This window comes from Metopolophium dirhodum, chromosome 2, assembly GCF_019925205.1.
Source record: "Metopolophium dirhodum isolate CAU chromosome 2, ASM1992520v1, whole genome shotgun sequence".
In the NCBI taxonomy this organism is placed as follows: Eukaryota; Metazoa; Arthropoda; class Insecta; order Hemiptera; family Aphididae; genus Metopolophium; species Metopolophium dirhodum.
In genome coordinates this window covers 8,508,982-8,530,972 of record NC_083561.1, presented here as the reverse complement: position 1 = coordinate 8,530,972, position 21,991 = coordinate 8,508,982, and the positions used below count along the sequence as shown (strand labels likewise).

The 21,991-nt window shown below is 28.5% G+C and overlaps 3 protein-coding genes across 3 annotated transcripts; 2 read left to right on the top strand and 1 right to left on the bottom strand.

Moving 5' to 3' along the window:
* Nucleotides 1-7,595: 7,595 nt before the first annotated feature.
* LOC132939035 (bladder cancer-associated protein) lies at nt 7,596-8,265 on the top strand. The gene has a single exon (XM_061006031.1). It carries the CDS (start codon nt 7,759-7,761, stop codon nt 7,999-8,001), a length of 243 nt encoding a protein of 80 aa, XP_060862014.1. The 5' UTR covers nt 7,596-7,758; the 3' UTR covers nt 8,002-8,265.
* Nucleotides 8,266-10,171: 1,906 nt separating this feature from the next.
* Nucleotides 10,172-13,622, top strand: LOC132938982 (uncharacterized). The gene is made up of 2 exons (XM_061005966.1): nt 10,172-10,715; nt 12,236-13,622. The coding sequence occupies exons 1-2, from the start codon at nt 10,396-10,398 to the stop codon at nt 13,170-13,172; spliced, it is 1,257 nt and encodes a 418-aa protein (XP_060861949.1). The 5' UTR covers nt 10,172-10,395; the 3' UTR covers nt 13,173-13,622.
* LOC132938983 (uncharacterized) lies at nt 10,728-14,069 on the bottom strand. Its single transcript, XM_061005967.1, has 3 exons — nt 13,657-14,069; nt 11,792-11,951; nt 10,728-11,598 (listed from the first exon to the last, which is right to left on the bottom strand). The coding sequence occupies exons 1-3, from the start codon at nt 13,853-13,855 to the stop codon at nt 10,965-10,967; spliced, it is 993 nt and encodes a 330-aa protein (XP_060861950.1). The 5' UTR covers nt 13,856-14,069; the 3' UTR covers nt 10,728-10,964.
* Nucleotides 14,070-21,991: the final 7,922 nt, after the last annotated feature.

The following is a 21,991-nucleotide window of genomic DNA, read 5'->3' as shown; positions in this document are numbered from 1 at the left end:
GACTTAATGTTTTAAAATATAGTAAACTATGATGTAACATTAAAAAAACTTTAAAATAACACTCAATAGTGTACGTTTTTCCATTAGACAATACGCTTTGTATCAAATATAAATTTAAATTAAATCCAATAATGTTTATAGTTATTAAATATATAGTAATATACAAATTAATAATTCATTATGTAAACTATCAATTGCTCTAAATAACAATAAGCACCTATATGTTACACTTATGTCACATATACATAGTAAATATTATACAAAGACTATAGAGTATACCTATAGGTATAATATTATACTACGAAAACGTCAAATCGTTTACTGTTTAAAACAACTAAATGTGTGTATTACTTAATAAAGTAATACAAATTTTATTTTTATTTAACAAAACGTTTTTTTTGTTTCCTCCGGAATTGAAATAACTGTTGATTCAAACGTAATCAAAATAATTTTATGATAAAGAGATTTTTAAAATCCGCGTCAAACCTTAACATTATTACAAAAAACATTGTTCATTAATTTACAACTTATTTCCACAAAATATATGAAGGCGACATATTACCACTAAAAAATTACAATATAAAAATATCTAAAACTTAGTAACTATTATTAATTATAACGAGTGATAAAAGGTCACAATAATACAATACATAATGTACATTATGGACAATATATATTTTGTATAGTACTATAGTACCTAATTACTAACAATTATAAGTTAAGGCTGTTGGAGCAGAAAATTTGAAATATTGGCAGTTTACATTGAGCGCTAATGTCTATATGTACATTAATAAAAATAGTTAGTGTATGAGAGATAAAATCACTTGAAGTTCTAGAGCAGGGATCGGCAACTGGCGGACCGCGGTCCGGATCCGGACCGCGGAAGGCAAGACTATGGACCCTGTCAAAACATTGTACTTCATCTTCATTATGTTATTTTCTGTAATAGTATTATTATTAATACAGACATTTATTTAATTTAATTTATATTTGTTTGGTTCGACATACATTTGTGAGGCATCGTTTTCAAAAATTAATTTTTTGAAAAACAAATATCGGACAAAATTAACAGACTCTCACCTTGAGGACACATTGCGCATAAGCTGTTCTCCACGAGTTCCCGATTTCAAAAAGCTGGCTAAGGAAAATAAATGCAATTTTTCGCATTAAATAATTTACTGTAATAAATATATTTTTTTTCATACTTTTAATTTTGTAATTATTAATATAAATTAATTGTAATAACTGAATAATTATTTTTATTTTTATACTGCTATTTTTATTATATAAAGATTTGAAAAAGATTTTTTTCACTGGACCTCATTGATTTATTATTTTAATCTTTAGGACTCCAATAGAAATTACTTGCCGACCCCTGTTCTAGAGTAACTTCTTAAAATTTCCCCCTAAACCTACTAATCTAAATGGACGGTAGTGCGCCTGTTAAGTTCCAGCAATGCCAGTGTATCTTTACACGAATGGCTTCATCTATGGGCGTGGGAAGCCGGGAATTTTAAGTAAAAAATCAAAACCCATGTTTCCTATATAACCTAGAAAAAAACTAACAAATTAAGTCAAAATAGTAATCGGGCATCGGGAAGTACATTAACTGATTTTCCAATTATTGGTCTAAAGCCACACGAAATATAGGACGACCCAACTGCCTAAATGGACAGAAAGAAATAGCATAAATGGTTTCAATTAAACATTTAAACAGAATAAACGATAAGACGTGAGATCATAATATAGTTTTTAAGCACATTAAAGTTCGCCCTTAATTGAAACCTAATATTATATTCCATTGAAATTGTAGATGTTAAAAACGAGCAAAACCTACCTAAAGAATAGCAGCAAGCAACCGCTAAACAAATAATCAAAAGTACACAATCACGATTCGTGGACCGGACAATCATCATTAGGGCTTAGAATTTTATGCCTTAAAAAGTCTCCAACTATTTGTGCGCTTATAAATTTTATTCTACGTTACTATTATATTAAATAAATTTCAAAAAGTTATTACAATATTATAGTTTACGTATAATAATAAACGCCTTATAGATACCTAATGATAAAATAATCTTATAGGTAGTAATAATAATGAATAGAAATAGGTACTTCAAGTCTTCAACTTGAATTAAAATGTTTACAATATTTATTTCTAGAGGTATACTAAACTAAAAACTAACGTCCCTTGCTTTTTTTGAAGCAAAGTCTTTGAACACTATCTCCTAAAACAAATTCAGGTGCGTCAACTCAGACTTAATGGATAACAATTCTAACTTTTTATTACTCGTGGTTATTCTCAGGTGGTTTTTAATGGTTAACATTGAATTGAGTCCCGTAAATACTTTTGGGTTATCGGAGTTGAGTCCGACCAATATTGTTAGATTAGGTTAGGTTGTTAGGTTGTTCCAGTTAAGTCGGGTGGAGGTTGGCTGAGTAATCTCCCAAAATAAGCGTGTGATTTTTTACACCGTTTATTTTTAAATAGTAATAAATAGTATAAAAAGTCAATTAATTAAAAATAATAATAATTATGGGTTATATAATATGGGTAGCTATGACATTTTATCTATACGGACTCAATTCAAAGATATTAAAATATTAAGCTGGACTCAATTCAAACACATAAAAGTAGCATGAACTTAATTCAATGTCACCGATTTTAATCGTAAGTTTTAACTTTAAAAAAACTATTTTTTACCCAACAAATAAAATTTTATTAACAATAAATTATAGAAAAAAAAACTAAAAAATGTAAAATTGAAAATGTCCGTAAACAGCTCAAAATGAGTCGAAATATTTTCCAAACTTTAAGGTAGAAAACGAGAAATCAAGTGAATATCAAATGTTGTAAAAATATAAACTTCAAATGCTCATAAAAATTTAATTTGATTTTCTTGTAGACATTTTTTTTTGATAAAAATTGACAAACTTATGAGGAATCTTGTGTTACATTTTTAAATCTTGGATTTAAAAATAAAAATTTGTATGAATTTTTAACTCAAAATAATTTGCTAATTTTCCTGCATTTTCCGTTTTAGATTTTAACTTTAAATGCTTATAAAAAAAAAATAGTGACTAAGGATATTTTTATAATTGTCAAACGCCATTGTAACAATATATTAGGAGCCTTGAAATAAATTTTCAAACTTTTTTGGCCAACAAATACAATTTTATTGACATTTATAGAAAAAAAATAAAAATTGATTTTGATGAATTTTGTCAAATATTTATCTTCAGACCTTTATAAAAAAATGTTGTGGATTACGCTCAATTTTTTTTTTAATTTCCACTAACGGCAACTTATGAGGAACGTTTTATTATATTTTCAAGTTTTGTGATCGAGCAAAAAATTTTTTATCGACAATAATTCAAAAAAACTTATAGAACTCAAATTTTTCTTTTGTCTATAAATACCTAGTTTGAAAATAATCTAGTAGAAACTGCCAAAATAAACATTTAGAGAACATTTTATGTATCTAGGGTTATTTTTTTAGTTTTACTAAAAACAAAATTTTTTTTTCGAAAACTGATTTGCGTAAACATCTCAGTTTTTAGTGTTTTTACTTCATTTTTTGTTTGTTTTTCCTGGAGCTTTTGAAAACAATTGGGAAATTTTGCTTTTTATATGGAAAAAAATTGATTATTTACAAAGGAAAAAAATTATTATTTTATTATTTTTTTAAGAAAGTAGTAGCCAAGTAAGTTTCTGATGTTCCAGGGCCTAATAGTCTTTAATTCGGACTTGGCCCTAGTCATTCATGTTGGATGTTTCGTCACTACTCATCAGTCATCAGTAATTGTGTAATCTAATCTCACATTCTCAGTACTCATTAATCTTGAGGATAACATTTCATTACATTATCCTAAGTCAAATACCTAGGTACTAAGTAGGATAGATATAAAATATTTAACAATAATATTATTAAATAACCTAATTTATCGACATTGACAAATTAAACGGCATCGGTATATTCGTATTTAATATTTATTCGTTAATAAGTTAATATTGTAATTAATTATATTGAACAACTACTATGTATGCTAAATGCCTAATGCCTAAATACAATACCACACATACTTTCGCCCTATGTCTATTGTATTATTTCATATTTGTCATACTATAATATTACGGTCAGTACAATAAGGTCACAACTCGAAATGTATGATTTTTGTGTTTATGGTTGGTGTCTATGAATTCGTAGTTTTTCTCTTTTTTGGTAGTGGCGCCATCTACTTCCTTATACTAAGAGGCCCGGTGCCAGTTTTTCAAATATTCCGAATTCTATCAAATTTGAAAATTAAATTTTATATTTTAGTTGCTACCTTAATTATAATACTTTTCTACTAATCTACTACCCAATATCTATTTGATAAATATTTTTTTATCTGAAAAAAAAGACTTCTTACAGGCCGCATCGAACTCCGATTTTTTATTTTAATTCTAACGTTATCATTAAATCATTTTTTAAATTATTTTTTATCTTTATAATTTTTTTAAGTTATTTTTATTTTTTGAATGACAACACAGAGTTTTAATTTCATATTCCAAAGCAGTATATTTTTCTAAGTATTTTGATACAAAAAAATCGATCATTTTGCGGGGTAACCCCGTACTACTCCACTCCACCAATCTAAACTTTAAATACTTAAACTCATAAACTAATCGCCCTAAATTCGATTTTTAAAAAATATTTTTTTATAAAAACGTTTTTTTTAACAACTTGAAACTATGTAAAAAAAATGTTCAAAAACATTAATACTTTTTGAAATAATGAGTGTTTCATTATAAGAATCAATCTGTATGTTAAATTTCTAAGTACAATTTGGCCGTATAACCAAATGTGGCTTGTTTACTGAAACAAGTACATAGGGTCAGTAGTATATACATCCATTTTGTATTGATGGGGGGGGGGGATCAGAAAAGATGTAAGCTTGTACCTGTACTTTAAAAGAATACATTACAAAATATAAATAATAAATAATGAGGTACAATAGCGTGTCTATAAATATTAAAATAAGGTTTAAATAATTTAATCACAAACATAGTATTATTAGGTTATATAATATTATATTCATAATGCATTAGAATATTAGATTATTACATGGAAAATTTAAAGTTGCCAATTTTCGAGCGTAGCAAAAAATAATATATTAATATCATTCATTTATTACACTAATTTTTACTCTAGCCATACTCTATTACTCTAGTTCATAGTATTTAAATTGTGTATATTTTTGTATTATTATAATAATTATAATGATTTCTCGCGGTAGAGTTAAAAAACTTTTAAGTTTGTGTCATACAAAAATATCTATTGAAATCCCTAAAATACCTAACATAAAGGAAAACCGAGTAAATACTTAATAGTTTATTATAGTATTTTTCTAACAAAAGTATAAATACTAGGAAATATGTATTATTGAATTAACATCATAATAATGTTACAAAATGTAAAAATTATTAAAATATTTTTAATAAGACTATTACGAGTAAAAATAATAATTCTACTCTCCGTGATGATCAATAGGTACTCACCACTGCAGTAGAAAATATTGATAAATTGAGGATAAATGATTTATTTTGAAAAACGAAGAAACTAAGAGACAGCATAAATGTTATTTATTTTTATTTTAATACAAAAAGTGATATTATGATCTAATATATTATAAAATTTTCGTGTCACGGTGTTAGTTATTGAACTCCTCCGAAACGGCTCGACCGATTTTGATCAAATTTTCTGTGTATACGTTTTAGGCTAATTTAAAAAGAGAATTAATCACCCCCGGGAGGTGCTTAAAAAGGAATTTTGAGATTTACGATGGACATTTTTGTTTATTAATGGGTTGCTATGGACAAAAACAAATAGAAAATATTCAAATTAAAAAATAATAATTATAAATAAATATTATTCTCAAATCCTAAAACCTATAGCAACCCATATTATTTTTTTTTTAATTCGAATATTTTCTATTTGTGTGTGTCATTAAAAATGCCAGCAAGACGCCATAGTGCCAATTTTTGTCGTAGAACAAATGCAGACGAGTACATCTACTTGCGGGACGTATTCCATTAAGTCTGGTAAATTTTTATTACGATTTTCTCCATCATACTTGATAATAATTATATAATAATAAATAAAAAATAAAAAAGATTTGTAATATATACATTATTATTATATAACAAAATATATATACTTATACATTATAAATACATAATATACGAATGTAAATAATAATAATAATAATTATTATAGATAGGTATACATAATATATCTACTTGATATGCTGTCGCACTTTGTCCGCGATCCGACATGTAGTCGAATTGCCTACCAGGGTGGCTGAATTGCACTTACTGCTGCGAGTTACATCCAAAAGGATTTGAACAATCACAATTTTTTAAAGGGTTGTATTTTTTTAAGGTCAACGAAATGCACGGGGTCAGCTAGTTATAATTATAAAGTTATAATATTATTTTGTAATGATAATAACTTAATATAAAAATTGTTATAATTCAATGTTAATGTTAAAACTAAGGAAACTATAAGAGATAGAAAATACGTTATCTATTTTTTTTTTTTTTTATTGGGTAACCCGCGGCAACATAGGCCATTGAGTATGAGGGAGGGCACTGTAGGTTTTTAAATTGGGTAGGTTGGTACACGTGTGTGTTGTGTTTTGGCAGAATTTCTAATGGGGCACTCGTAGGTTTCTGCTGTGCCCCGGGTGGGGGGATGGCGGCACTTGTTCTCCGGACACCGTGACTTGCCCGAAGAAAAATGCCGCCTGCGGCCAAGGTATCGAACTCGGGTCGGCTGCATCGCAGCCGACGCCTTAGTCCTCTCGGCCACTCCGTCCCCCCTATCTATTTTTTATTTTAATACTAAAAGTGATATTAATATCATAATTTTAAAATTATAATATTTAATAATAATTTAATACATACGTTTTTATAATGTAATGTTAATATTGTTAAAAATAAGGAAACATTCAAGAGACTGAAGTTCTTCATTTTATAAACTAAATATTATATTATGCTATAATTTTATTTTGCAGTATAAGCGTTTTTTTATATCAACCATCAACGTATTTAATAATATTATTATATTAATTAAATCATAATTTTTAATACTTCATACATTTTGTTTACGGCCAAAATAATATTAAAATCAATTAAAAAGGTAGTGCAACAAAGCCATAACAAGAAAAATTTAAATTTTTGTTCTTTCAAGCTGAAGTCACACAGAAGTACCATGACAAAAGTGTAGATAGACAAGGATAAAAATCACTTGAATATAATCACAACAAAATTATAAATATGAATCCTTAACATTATTTGTTGGTCGATGAAAAAATTGTAATTTCATTCTAAACTTTTATATTGATTTCCTGAACATTTGCTTTTTTTGAGTTATGGCCTAAAACTTGCTGTACTGACAGTGCGATATTATTATCATGTTCAATGCTTTGAAAACCATCGTGTGCTTCTCTCTTGTGGATTAAATATGAACCAGAGCAAGACGTCGTTTTATATTTAGGAGACACTGAAAAATCAATGGCCTAATCATGAATATTATCTCGACCACGTTATCAATTATTATTATGAAAATGAAAAATTACAATTTTCATTTTTCATTAAACAATAAACATCTTAAATAAATTATTTATTTATTTGTCTGAATCGATTTTAGTTTAGTATTTCATAGTTCGGACTTCATAGTTTCGTAGCCTCAATATACGCACACAATATCCAACATGTACTGTCTTCAATGGTTGATACCCGTGCTACTAATACCAAAACCACTGAATCCTGCACTATTGCAGACGCATGTCATGTTCATGGTTCTATACTTGACTGGATTCTTTTTGGAACGGAAGCCGTGCACCATATGCAGCATAGTGTTCTTAGTAGCAGTGTTCCTGATATGTTACAGCGGGTACGGCAATTGTATATTCTTCAGCAGCAACTGTGATTCTGTACAGTGTGATAACGGTTAAGGAGAAGACGTCAGGAGCCGCGCATATACCATACCCAAACGGATACACCACTCTAGTGTTTAGGAATATTTATTTTATTTTTTGTTTATTTTTTATTTTTATGAAATCAATTACTTAAGTTGACCAAAATTAAGTTTATGTAAAAAAAAAAAATGTACAACTCAAATCTCTTGCCACATTTTATTTATGTAGCTTGTAATAAGTGGATTTTGGCACTTTTTACTATTTGGTTTATTGAAATATAGACTTGTATATACAATTTTATATATTTTTTTAAACATGTTTTTATTTTAAAATTTAAAGAACCTATCTGGCATACTGAATCAACAGTTGATAAGCTCAATAAATAATTAAAACTTGATCATCGTTTTTCTAACGATAAACTGAGTATTATGTAGGTTGCTCTAAGAACGGATTTACCATAAACGTTCATTATTGGGTTAATATGTCTAGTAAGAACTAGGTTTAAAGCTCGGTATAAAGATGCTTATTTATAAATATTAATTTTTTTTTTTTAAACCAAATTTTTATATTTTAGTTGGGTAAAACTAAATACCCAAATAAGGAATAGATTAAAAATAAATTAGTATCAAAGATACTAAAACTATTACAGATCAAATATGTATTATGGAACAAATGCATAAATAAATAAATACCAAAATATACCTATAATTTCTAATTTATTTATATTTATTTAAATTAAAAAAATAATAAACAACCAATTTAGTTTTTGTTGAATGACTTTTTTTAAGCATTAGTATATTTAGGTCATAGCTACTTAGGCTCTAATCATAATTAATCATAGTATGCATTGGACACGCATGCATTATGCCACTCATGTTTTCAGGTACTCGTGTTTTTTTTATTATTATTCTTACTGTCACTATTGATAAATGATAATAATTGATAAATATTCACTAATAATAATAAGTAATTTCATCAAAGGTATGCTATTAAACACAAAGCAAAATCAATCGCCAAGACATTTAGTAGATTTTGTCTTTCTTTTAATTGTTTGAACGCCCCCACATAAGAAATATTTTACAAAACTTCAAAAAGTCTATAACTATAATCAATATACATTATATTGATTAGGTTTATTCAAAATTAACAAAAAAAAACAATTTGTGCCTACTTATATTTTTGTTAATGAAGCTCATGAAATGAGTGTTGTAAAAAATGTCTTGGTAGAAAATTAGAATAAATAAAAATATTTTTTTCTAATAAAAAATCTGACTGTGAAATTATATTTTTTAATAAGGATTAAAACATTAAAATTTGTATTATTTATTATGTATGGTAAAAAGTTATAAATTATTTACCTGTACATGTTTCACTATAGTATAATATATTTTAATGATTATACTCAATGTTTATAAATTATATGTATATTGTAGAGAGGTAAATAGGTAATGTCTACATGCGTAGGTAATGCATTAAAGGCCATGGTATTTTCAATTATTACTTGTTAATATAAGCGTGGTGGTGTTGTAGGTACGTAAGTATATAGGGGAAGGTATACAAATATGAATTAATTTATTATTTAGTAATTCATTTTAAATCGATAATGAAAATGCATTGTCTATGAACTGTGCGGCGTGTTCAAACTTTTAAGTAGGTAGTAGGTACCAAAACACAATCAACACCAGGGTGGGTAACTATCAATTTCTAAACCCATTATTCTAATATTGAATATTCTACATAATATAAATAACTAGCTGATCCCGTGCACTTTGTTACCCGTTAAATGTACTTACAAACTTTTATATGACTCAAACTTAGTTCAATGCGTCATTTAATATTCGGTGTAGGATGTTCTAGATTTATCTTAACTTTTCTGTTGCCCGGAATAAAAATTCTGATTCGCAGCAGTATATTATCAGGTAGGCAATCTACCTGTGGGCTGTGGTAGATGGCGGACCCCGTGCTATTTGTAAGTAAGTGTATGAATTATCTCTAAAATATCAAAGTTATACTAAGTTTGTCGTTTTTACTTGGTATAACTTTTGGTAACTTGGTAAAAACCAAACTTAACCATTTTTTAATTAGCCTATCTTCTTCACAGAGGTCTAATCTTCACACAAACATTAATTTTTATATATATAATATATAATTGAATCCTAGTTGCATTATGGCTTTGTCGTGATGTAATTGATCGTCTAAAGGTACGGTTTCCCTTGCGCGATCGCGAACGCAAACCGCGAACGCGAACTGCGAACGCGAACTACGAAATAAGATCGCGTTCGCGTCATGTTGGTTTGCTCTAGACGATTCTACGTTGCGACCCAAAGATTTATAATTTATATTTTAACAGTCGTCCGTCAGTCGAACTCGATATTTTGAAGTGCTAAGTTCACGGTGCACGAGTACTGTTCGTTTTTAAAAATTATTATAATGGATACAGTCGATAAAGAAATCTTAAAAATTCTTTTGCTAGAAGAAGAAGAAGATGATGAGATCTTACGGTATTTGTCGGAAGAAAAAAGAAAGCCGCATGATCCATTATTTACAAAGAGGAGTACCGAAGGTTATCATGAAATACTTATCAACGGCCATCTGAAAAATAATGAAATTAAGTTTAGAGAATTTTTTAGATTAAACCGTAATCAGTTCGATTTTATTTTGAATCTAATAAGAGATGATTTAACATTAAATCCAACATTTTTTATAAGGAAACCCATATCACCAGAAGAAAAATTGGCGGTTACATTGAGGTAAGTACAATTTTTCAAATAGGTACAGATAAAGTAAAATGAAATAAGAACTCAGATTTATAAATTTATTTGTGGAATACTGTTGTTTTATTTTAATATACAATTTGTATCAAAGTTAATAATAAATCAATTTTTTATTGATCAAAATAAATAAAAATAGTTACCTTATCATATATTTCATTGACTTATGAACAATTAATTAAAAAAAAAATCAAAATACCTTATAAGATAATATTTTAAAATATATTGTTAAATTTCTTGAGAATTGGTGTTCCATTCATTGTTCATATTTTGAACTGACTGGAAAGGCGTAAATGTAGTTGGATTTTCTGGTCCGAACTGTTGTTGAATATTTGAATATAATGGTGAATCTAGTGAAGGTGGACTATAACTGTATGGAGTAAAGTTGTTAGAATATGGGGAACTACTAGTAGAATTATTTGACTGTAATGATACTCTGCGATTGCCAGGTATGATGTGGACGTTATGTGCATGATTATTTGCAGCTTGAAGTTCCAAGTCAGTCACAATTGTCAACATTTTCAATTTCGCCTGTGAAATTAAGTGTGGTGGCAACTTTTTGACAGATAGAGTTAAACTTTTGAAAAAATGATCAACATCATCGTACTCATCCGTATTTTTTTTAGCAATTAGTTGTGTCATCAGCTCTGTTCTTTCTTTGGATCTTTTTTCTAATAATTCAGTGACATTTAAATTTTTTCTTTTATTAGTCGATTTTTGTGCTTTTGAAGTCGACGGAGATTGAGGACATTGCGTTACTGGTAATGACTGCAGTATAATATCATCTTGTGTGATATTTATTTCCTCTTCGTCTGAGCCAGAATCTTCATTATTATCAGTATCATATATATTTGATGTTGTGCTGTTAAAATGAATAATAAATATTAATAATTTGTTATTATAGCCAAATTAAAATTAACTACAATTAATAAATAATATGTATCAAAAAATTAAAAAAAAAAAATTTTTGAAAAAAGTTAATAGTTTGGGAAATAAATAATAATTAGTGTTGCGCTTGAAATCAATCACTCTATCATATGTAATAAGGTACTTACTTTCTTTCTTGTGGTATTGTATCCAAAAAACTTAAAAATGGTGCTAAATGCCATTTTGAGGGTTTTGAAGAGGCACTTGCTCCAGTATTCATTATTCTTGCCCGTTTATTTTTTAAATAGGCATCTTTAATATTCTTGTACCTTCTCTTGCAGTCTTCATCTAGTACAAATAAATATTCGTAATCGATTTCGAACAAGAGTTATTAAAATACTGATTAATAATAAAAACATAATTAATAAAAAACAATCGTGTTATTTTTATATAAAAATTTATATATATATTTTTAATATTTTATATAATTTAAATATAAATAAAATAAATAAGTAAATAAAAAAATAAATAAATAAATAAATAAAAAATAAAATTGTATTATTAGTGTATTTTGATTCAAATAAATAAATAAATAATGACATGCATATAATATATATTATTTTTTTTTTTAGATTTTTAGCTTCTGGAGAAACGTACCGTTCTTTATCTTTTGCTTTCCGGATATCACACAGCTATATTAGTATTATAATACAAAATACCTTAAAATCTATGAAAAAGCATCTGTTGACACATTTTATACCTAATCCGAGTAAATTAAATATGAAAGAAAAAGCTCGAGAGTTTTGGACAAGATGGAATTTTCCAAATTGTATTGGCGCAATCGATGGTAAACATATTCGAATGAAGTGCCCAAAAAATACCGGTTCTTTATATTTTAACTATAAAGAACATTTTTCACTCGTCTTATTAGCATTGGTAGATGCGAATTGTAAATTTTTAGTCATTGATGTTGGATCCTATGGTAAAGAAGGAGACAGTGGCATATTTGGAAAATCAAAAATGGGCCAACAAATTTATTCTGGCAATTTTAATTTCCCAAGTGACGAAAAACTACCAGGCTTTGATAATTCTACACCGTTTGTTATTGTTGGCGATGAAGCATTCAGACTTCACAGACATATAATGAAACCGTACTCTAGATCTACGGCTAAACAAGATAGAGCAAAAACTATTTTTAATTACAGGTTGAGTCGTTGTCGTAGGGTGACGGAAAATGCATTTGGCTTATTAGCACAAGTTTTCAGAGTATTTCATACTGCAATAGCAATTGATGTAGAAGTATGCGACGATTTAGTTATTGTCGCATGTTGTTTGCACAATATGCTGAGAGATGCGTTTTTAGAAAAAGGTAATAAAATTTACTATGAATATGACGAAGGACAAAGTATTGAGATGGGCACTTTATGTAGTAGAGGTGGCTTTGCGAGTGCAGATGGTTTTGATGTTAGAGAAAAATTTAAACAATTTTTTATTCAAGAAGGTGCAGTCTCGTGGCAAAATCACCAAATTTCAAGAATATCATCTACCAATACTTCGACCAATACTTAGTGTGTGTTTTTTTTTAAATAAATAAATAATTAGTTTTAACAATGTTTAATATAAGTAACCGTATCACACAAAAATGCTTACATTTTTAAAATTATTTTACTATTTTAATATTTTAAAAATAATTCATAATTCATTATAATGTATATCACGGAGATTAAAATTAGTTTTGATATTATAATATACACGATAAAAATAAATGTCCAGAAATTATAATTTATTTTTAGCTTGTTGCTTGTTGTATATATGTACCTACACGTGCTTTCATCACTTCTAAAATACTCAATCATAAATAGACAGTGTCATGGTCTTATCTTGAAAATAATCATTTATTTTAAACTTAAATAGTTAAATTATCTGTTGTACACTTGTTATAATCGTAATATTATAATAATATATTATAATTTCAATGTAAAAACAAAGTTATTTATATTCCTACAAATTTAATACTTTTTACAAACAATATTTATAATAATATTTTGCTTACCACTTCGTCCAACGTTGCAACTTATATCTTTCCAAATTGCATCCCGTATGTTCAAATCTTTATAATCTTTGCTTTGGGGATTATAAATTGGGGGGTGTTTAGCTACAGATTCAACCAATATCTCGTCTTGCTCCTTAGTAAATTTTACCATTGAAGAACTCATGTTTTGAACGACCGATGTCAACGAGTGTTCAATCATAAATGAGTTGCATATTATTAATATTAAATAATATCATCAAAACAACACATCGATCGCGGTGCGAACGCGATTTGTCTGCTCGGAGACCAGTCAGTTCGCGTTCGCGCCGCGAACAAATTTAGATCGCCGACCGCGATCGCGCAGGGGAAACCAACGCTATTAATTTACATTGTATCAGCAGTCGCGCGATCGGGACGCGCGATCTTAGAACGCAGATCGCGTTCGCGATCGCGCAAGGGAAACCGTACCTTTAGTCGTGGCATGGTATTGTTAATGGGAATATCGGCACAATAAAACAAAGTCGTAGAAAATGCGTGATTATGTAGTTAGTATACATTTATTTTTTTTTTTGTTTATTTAAATGGTTGCTAATTGTTATTGATTGCAAAAAAATATTATAATTATAATTATTATTATTATCTATATATGTAAAAGACTAGGTGCTCCTGCGCTTTTCATGGCCCGTAAAAAATGACAACTCTTAAAAAATTGTAATTGTTCAACTCCTTTTTGGTGTAACTCACTGCAGTAAGCTACCCTGGTAGGCAATGTGCGAAAATTCGATTTGATGCAAGCTTGTAATAAATTTTTAATTCGAACCAGTAGTTTCTTATATTAGCGCGTTCAAACTAACAAACAAACAAACTCTACAGCTTTATATATTAGTATAGATTATTTTTACTTATATCTACCTACAATTAATGTTTAAGAAATGTTTATAATTTTAAACCTTCAAGGCTTCGTTCACTAATTAAAAAGTATAATTGTAATTCGTGGTTACTGGTTAGATTTAGTTTCGGTATGTAATGATGAAAGGGCGATATTAGAGAAAAAGTTCAGGAAAAAAATGATATTAAAAAAATAAATATTTATTGTATACCTACCTGGTTACCTATATTATTATTAATTATAAATTTAGCATTAACATAAGTCAGTACTATTATTATAAAATTATAATTCGCAAAATGTTATTATATCGTTATTTGTATATAAATCTATAGCCTAAATGTTGTATTTTCGACTTTCGGTACATAATTGTTTAGACATAGGAACTTACCTAATAAAAACATCATCATAATATCTATTTCTAAATCAAATTCGATGATTTCACGAGTAAGCTGGATATGGTCGCTGCCCAAAGTCAATGTGTAATAATATTGTATCCGAAAAAAAATTACGTTCAGCAAATTTCTTGTATTGAATACTAAACATTTTTTTGTTTCCTGCTGTGTTTTCCTTTTGTAACCAACTCTTCGTTTTTATTACCTTTAAACAATAAACAGTGGACTCATATATAAGTCTATTTTTTTACTATTACGACGTATGGATACCTATAACTTTAAACGATATTTAGGAATAAAAATACGGTATATGGCTGCAGTAATATGCCAATACCCCAAATTGAGATGTATCTAGTATTATAATTATAACTGAATAATCTTATAATAATAGTTATGACTTATGAATCTATGATAAATGATAATGGTAAATGTATATTTAATAATAATTTTTATAGTAAAAATTTTTTTTTAAATAATTTTTATCCCCAACTTTTTTACTGTTTACCCCAATGGACAACGGACTATAATCTATAGAGTATTATTAGAATGGAAGTAAAGCCGTAAAAGTATTGTCTGTTGTTGTCTGTCGAATAGGAAATAAGAATTCTCTATAGACTAACAAAACTTCACGAAAAATCAACATTATCATTTACTATGATTTACCACTACGCCACTATACCGATTCCTCTTTAGGATGAACTAGAAAGTGTTCTATAATCTCTTCACTACCAATTACCAAATATTTTTTATATTTCTATATTCATGTTAAGTGTTCTTTTATATCCAACCACTCCCGTATCATAAAACCTAATATACATGCATTTAATGTAGGTATATTGCAGCGTCAGCCTATGTAATGACCTCTGGCGGCCCTACCTATAAATTTGTTCGGACATCGGGACATCACTGTCCTAAACTATAACATGACCTATTACATTGGCATGATCTTTTTTAAATTTTACAACACGGACAATCCCTGGAAAAATGCGTGAGTATATTACTGGTAGGTATTGCAGTCCTCTTCTTTTATTAATTATGTAGGTACCCTTAAACCCGCCACTGGAGAGGCCTCCCAGCGAAGATACTTCATTTGAACTAAAGGTTAAAAATATGAAGAAAACAATTATTACTAATATCATAATTGTTTTAGTTTTATTACCTATAGGCTTTAAGGTACGGTACCTATTGTATTTGTATAATTTGTATATCTATAGGTACTTAATATTCGTTTATTATCGCATTTATTATGAAAGGTAAGTTATTCTGTTATTCACTAGTTAGTGCTGAACTTATTAGATAGCCAAGGTAGGTCGTATAATCCGTATAGGTCATAGGTACTATATAATAGTATTTACTTTGCACCTATATTTGATATTGTGTTTACCTACCTACTTCACAAGCCGTATAGGTACCTACCTTATTTTTTTTTTGTACAGTGGAACCTCGATTATCCGGGGTAATGATGGGGAGGGGGTCACACGGATAAATGAAAATCACGGTTAATCGAGACTTTTTATAATAATGAAATTTTTATTTAATTTTAATAAGAAATACATAGGTACAATTTTATAATAATGAAATTTTAAAAATTTGATTCAATTATAATTAGAAATATGTATACATACATAATATACATACAATAATTTTATATAACAAGTTATTAGGGCTTAAAATATAAAGTTATCAGTCTTTGTTTTTTTTGGTTTGAAATAATTTTCCTTACTTCACTTCTAATTTTTCTTAAGCCAATAATGTCATGGAAGTCAAAATCGATGTACAATATTGCTTATCTTCATATTATTATCGTCAAAAATGTCATTAATATAATTGTCGATATCGTGTATTATGTAATATAAAATGTTCGATTATAACTATACATATATATTTACAGTCCATACTTATTTTTAAATTTTTGGAAGAGTGAGCACGGTTAATCGCAAACACGGATAATCGAGTCACGGATAATCGAGGTTCTACTGTAGTTACTAGTTAGTAAACTAAAAGGCATACTTATCTATAGGTATTATTTTATATTTTCATGAATTATCAAATTTTAACTTTAGAATTTATTTTGACTACCTACCTATACAGCTAATAAGTAATAACAATTAACCAATCAATTATTTTATTTTACAACAAATGTTTTTGTGGTTTATTTTTGTTTAAAGTTTAAGCAAGTAAAATTTATAGATGCTTCATGCTTATAGGTATAGAACGTAAAGTGGTATAGTAGTATACCTATCGGTCCCATGGTATATTAATTATGTATTATATATTTATACCTGCCTACCTACCTATTAATAAGTATTAACATAATATAAGTAGGTGCAATCTGTTAACATAGGTTAAAAACAGAAAAAATAATAACAATAGAAAACAGTCTATTATTAATTATACCTATTAATATGAGTTTAGTGGAGTTATTGATATTTTATTGAGTGCTCGCAATGATGGGTACCTAGGTATACAAAATGTAATATTGTATGTTATATAGTGCGATGTATAATATAATATTATGTAGATTATAGTGTCGTATATTATTGACTGTTGTATATTCAGTGTTGGTTTTATTTTTTTTTTATGTTGGGCGTGTGAACACACACACATCAGTAGGTACGAAAACATTAAACAGTAATATACCTACCTTTATATTTTAACATGGTTTTCGCCTTACAGTATACTGTGTACCTATAGATACATTTGACGATAAAAATAAAAAAATGTAAAATACATATATTTTGTTTTATACTTCAACGCTACAAATATTGAAATATCAATTACCTAAAAGTAACGTTATAAACTTATAAATAATTATAAGTTATAACAAATAACCATAAACCATTACCGTTAGGCTATTTTATATTATCGCTTAGTGTATTGGTAAGTTGATGAAATCATTGTCAGAAATTGAGGGGTTCCTTGGGAGGCGTACTCTCCTCAAAAGTCTTTTAAGCCATATACAACATAAAACATATGAATAATATTTATATTTAATATTTTTTTTTTTTTTTGTAATATTTTTCTTTGTAAATATTTTCCAAGATGGCCTTAGTATAAAAGTAGGTACTTATATAGAATTTTCAATATATAAACAAATATAACAAATTTAAATTCAATCCTTAAAATATACTGTAATACTAATCACTTATTCGAGCCATTTACGAACTACAAAAGTATCATATAATCGTAGGTATAATATATATATTCACACAATTCAGAAATATTTGGTGTTTTATTTTTGCTTGTTCACCTCCAGGCATAATTTTCTTTGCTGAAATTCTACCTAAAGGCGTTATGGCCACCGAGTTTTCCTTACTTTACCGGCCCACTTACCAACTGGCGGCCCTTGGGTATATGTTCTTATTCCGTGCATAGTTTTTTTTTTTTATATTCTCCGTTTCTTCAACTTTTAACTTTAATTAACATATATTTTTAGCGGTCCTCATGACTTGAACGGCCCAAAATTGTCGCGGCCCACCGACCGTTTTCTTCGGTAACTCGCCAGGTCATTCCGGCCCTGCGGGTATATTATATATATATGTATATTTTTTTTCCTGACTCGGAAACACGGGTCATTAGGTGTATGGGGGGGGGGAGTACGATTGGTATCGTTGGAAGACGTATTCTTACCTACGTGGGGGTGGGGGTATTCATCGTCAAGAACCCGGCTGGTCACCATCCGAGAGCCAGCGACGCCAGACGATGCTTGACGCAGCACACATAATAACTTCGGTCAACCACAGCGCCATCACTTGCATTATATTATTATATACATTATACTAGATTTTGATGTGTCATAATAATATGTATTAGTGTATTACCTATATATTATAGGCAAATGGCTATTATAAAAGATCAGTGGTGTGGCGTGAACTTTTTTGTCAGTAAAATAATTGTTTGTGTACACGATAAGTAGGTATCTAGTCGAAATAATGCTTCGATTTTCAACTTTAAAAAACTATCTGGTGGGAATATAAATCTAGTTGATTGTTGTTGATGCATTCGACAGGACGAAATTAAAATGTGTTAGGAAAATAAATAAAATATTTAGGAAAAATGAAAATTTTTACCTAATATCAGTTTTCGACAAAATCGATTTTGCACGTTTTTAATGTGCAGCTATTTATAGACATTTTTAATTTTAAAATAGTATAGTTTTTTTTTTTTTTTATATAAATATCGAGATAATAGTTTAATAGCAGTTGTATTGTATCATATTGATATTATTAAATAAGTAAATATTGATCTCTTTGTATATGCAACTATTAATGTTTTAATGTTCAATAGGTATTTAAAATTTTAAACTCTTACGTTTTTAAATTGCTTAACTATACCTAATCTTGTGTAGAAATTGTACCTATAGTATTAAACTAATTTATATTGTAATTGGGCGACCACCCTTCTAAATAAATAAATACATAATAAAAAAATAAAATATACTGAGTATTTAGTTAGGTAGTAATATATAGGCTGACAGATTCCGTCTTCGCTCGGAATTGTTTTTCGTATACAATGATATTATATCATTGAATTCAAATTTGATACATCCATTACAGTGACAGTGACCAACACGACAACTACCTAATTTACATCAGAGCGGTACTTACTTGCCCACCTTTGTTAATATTAAAGCTAGATAAAGTTTCCATAGGGACTATTATTACATCAATATTTATTTTGGAACATATTATGCAGTTTATCTAATATTCCTATCTACCCATTCTCATTAAAATTTATTTTTTCCAAAATATATGATTTAAGGTAGGTGGTACCTACTGAATATAAGTGTTTAATTTTTTTTTACTTTTTTAGATTTTAGTGGAGTGATGAATGTATTAGTTTTACAATGAAGTGTGTGTGTGATTTTTTCGTTCGTTTTCACATTTTGAAAAAGTAGGTAAAAATGCTTGAATTTTCAACTTGATTTCTTAATATACATATATAGACGCTATATAATTTACAAAATATTTACGCTCTTTTTTGTTATTTATAGAAATTAAATTTGTATTAGTATCTTTTCGATTTCTGTACCTATATGTATGATAAAAAGTTTGTTCATAGAAAAAAGCTTTATTAATGTTTTCTGAGTTTGTCTCTTTATTCTATAGACTTCTGCTTGGTATTACTAGATCTAACAGTGAGTTAGTGCGAGTCTTGATAATAACGAATTGGACCTACATTGATATCGATATTATTATTTGTATTGATATGATGACTGATTGAGTTACTAAAATATATGACCTAGTATTAATTATTATTTAGTGCCTATATTCTTGGGCACAAAAAGTGTTTGAGATTTGGGGGGGGGGGCTATTGACATTTTTGGGGGCTTAGACCCTAAAGCTCTCCTCTATTTTCACCAATGAGTATAATATTTATATAATATGTTATGGTAAATTACATTATATATCGGAGTATAAATAGTAGGTATAACTACGTTATTTACCTGCCTATGCAAATATGGGATTATTGTGATTTTTAAGTGAATCATATACATATAAATGATATGTATATTTATAATTGCGGTATGAAATGGGAAATGTTGATAATATAATCAGATACCTATGGAATATTATCTTATTGTTTCTCTATGACTGAAGAAGTCAGGTTTAGGTAAACCCTCTAATTATTAAGATAGATATTGAATTGACAACCAAGTTTTTGGAGTTAATTTTCGTCAGTATAGAGCTTTTTGTAAATGTTTGTGATTTACTTCAACAATACAACACAACTTTCAAATTAATTAATTTGGGAGGAAGGCTAATTTCACGTACGCCGTGAATATCTATTATAGTTAATTTTGATAAAAACGATAGTTAAGTATAGGTGCCTACTGATATGTAGTTAATCACTAGTTATGTAAGTACTTATGAAGTTATGTATTTAGTTTATAACGATAGTTAGTGTACAACACGATTATAGATACTATCGTGGTGTACAATGTACCTTCCAATCTGTGTGGTAATTAACGTTAATGACCGGTGAATAACGTTAATTTCCGTTTAATGTAATTTGTCGTAACATAATATATAAACAAAATATTTAACCTACCTATAATATACTTTCTCAGTATTCACTATCTACCCATTATAGTCATTAGGTAGGTACCACACTTTAACTGTGAGATAATTGTCTACTCCTGCTGCGCCACCATTGCTATAGCCTATAGAACTATAGAAGTATAGACCATGGCCTATGGGTAGTAGGTACTAGGAAGCCAGGAAGGTATAGGCTTTAAGCAAATAAGTAAATAAGTTATAATAATATAATAATATACTTAGGTATACGTGTTAATTCTAAAGTGCATATGCCTATACTGGCTATAACCTGCGTGCCTATTATAATATTAACGCCAATATTAACCTATAATTTATAAAAATAATATTAAGTACACTTCTAAAAGTTATACTATATTACTATTCAAATGTATTCCCATGTAAAGGTATATGTATTATAGCCTGTAGGTAGGTAGATAATGCATTACATTTTAAAAACTAATAAATGAATCGATCGCAAAAGCTTTTTAATTTCGACGTACAGTCACGCAAGGCGCGAATTCGCGATTACGCGTTCCGTACTTACCACGAATTGTGGTATATATTATAATATTTTAGTTCGTGGTTATTTAAATTTTACATTTTCAGCTACACTAGGAGTATTTAAACGAGATGAAATTATAATATTATTATTAAAATATTATTGTCGAAAGGCACGCCGCCGGCCGCCTCGTCGTTGTAGAACTGTAGACCTATATTATTACGTTGCTAAAACTATATGTAATATCATAACTATTATATTATTATAATAATGATACATTATATATTGTCTTCTGAATCATTCAACGGTCAGGCGTATAATATAGTTCAGATAGTCAGATAGTCAGACAGTCGAACAGCTTGAATGGTGAAGCGTAGTGTAGGCTTTGGAAACCATTGACGGTGGTTTACTGGTCTGATAGGGAAGCTGCTGAGTGCTGGTGTGCGTCAGTGCGTATGCTTTTTAGTTAAGTTGGTTGGGTGGGGGTCCCTCAATTCGGCGGCGTGTTATCGACTGATAGGGGCGTGTCTTGTTATAA

Coding starts and splice junctions, on each gene's coding strand:
- LOC132939035 (XM_061006031.1), top strand. CDS start 7,759: ATGTACTGTCTTCAATGGTTGATACCCGTGCTACTAATACCAAAACCA.
- LOC132938983 (XM_061005967.1), bottom strand. CDS start 13,855: ATGATTGAACACTCGTTGACATCGGTCGTTCAAAACATGAGTTCTTCA. Junction 11,952..13,656: donor TTGCAACGTTGGACGAAGTG/GTAAGCAAAATA, acceptor TATTTGTACTAG/ATGAAGACTGCAAGAGAAGG. Junction 11,599..11,791: donor ACAATACCACAAGAAAGAAA/GTAAGTACCTTA, acceptor TCATTTTAACAG/CACAACATCAAATATATATG.
- LOC132938982 (XM_061005966.1), top strand. CDS start 10,396: ATGGATACAGTCGATAAAGAAATCTTAAAAATTCTTTTGCTAGAAGAA. Junction 10,716..12,235: donor AAATTGGCGGTTACATTGAG/GTAAGTACAATT, acceptor TTTTTTTTTTAG/ATTTTTAGCTTCTGGAGAAA.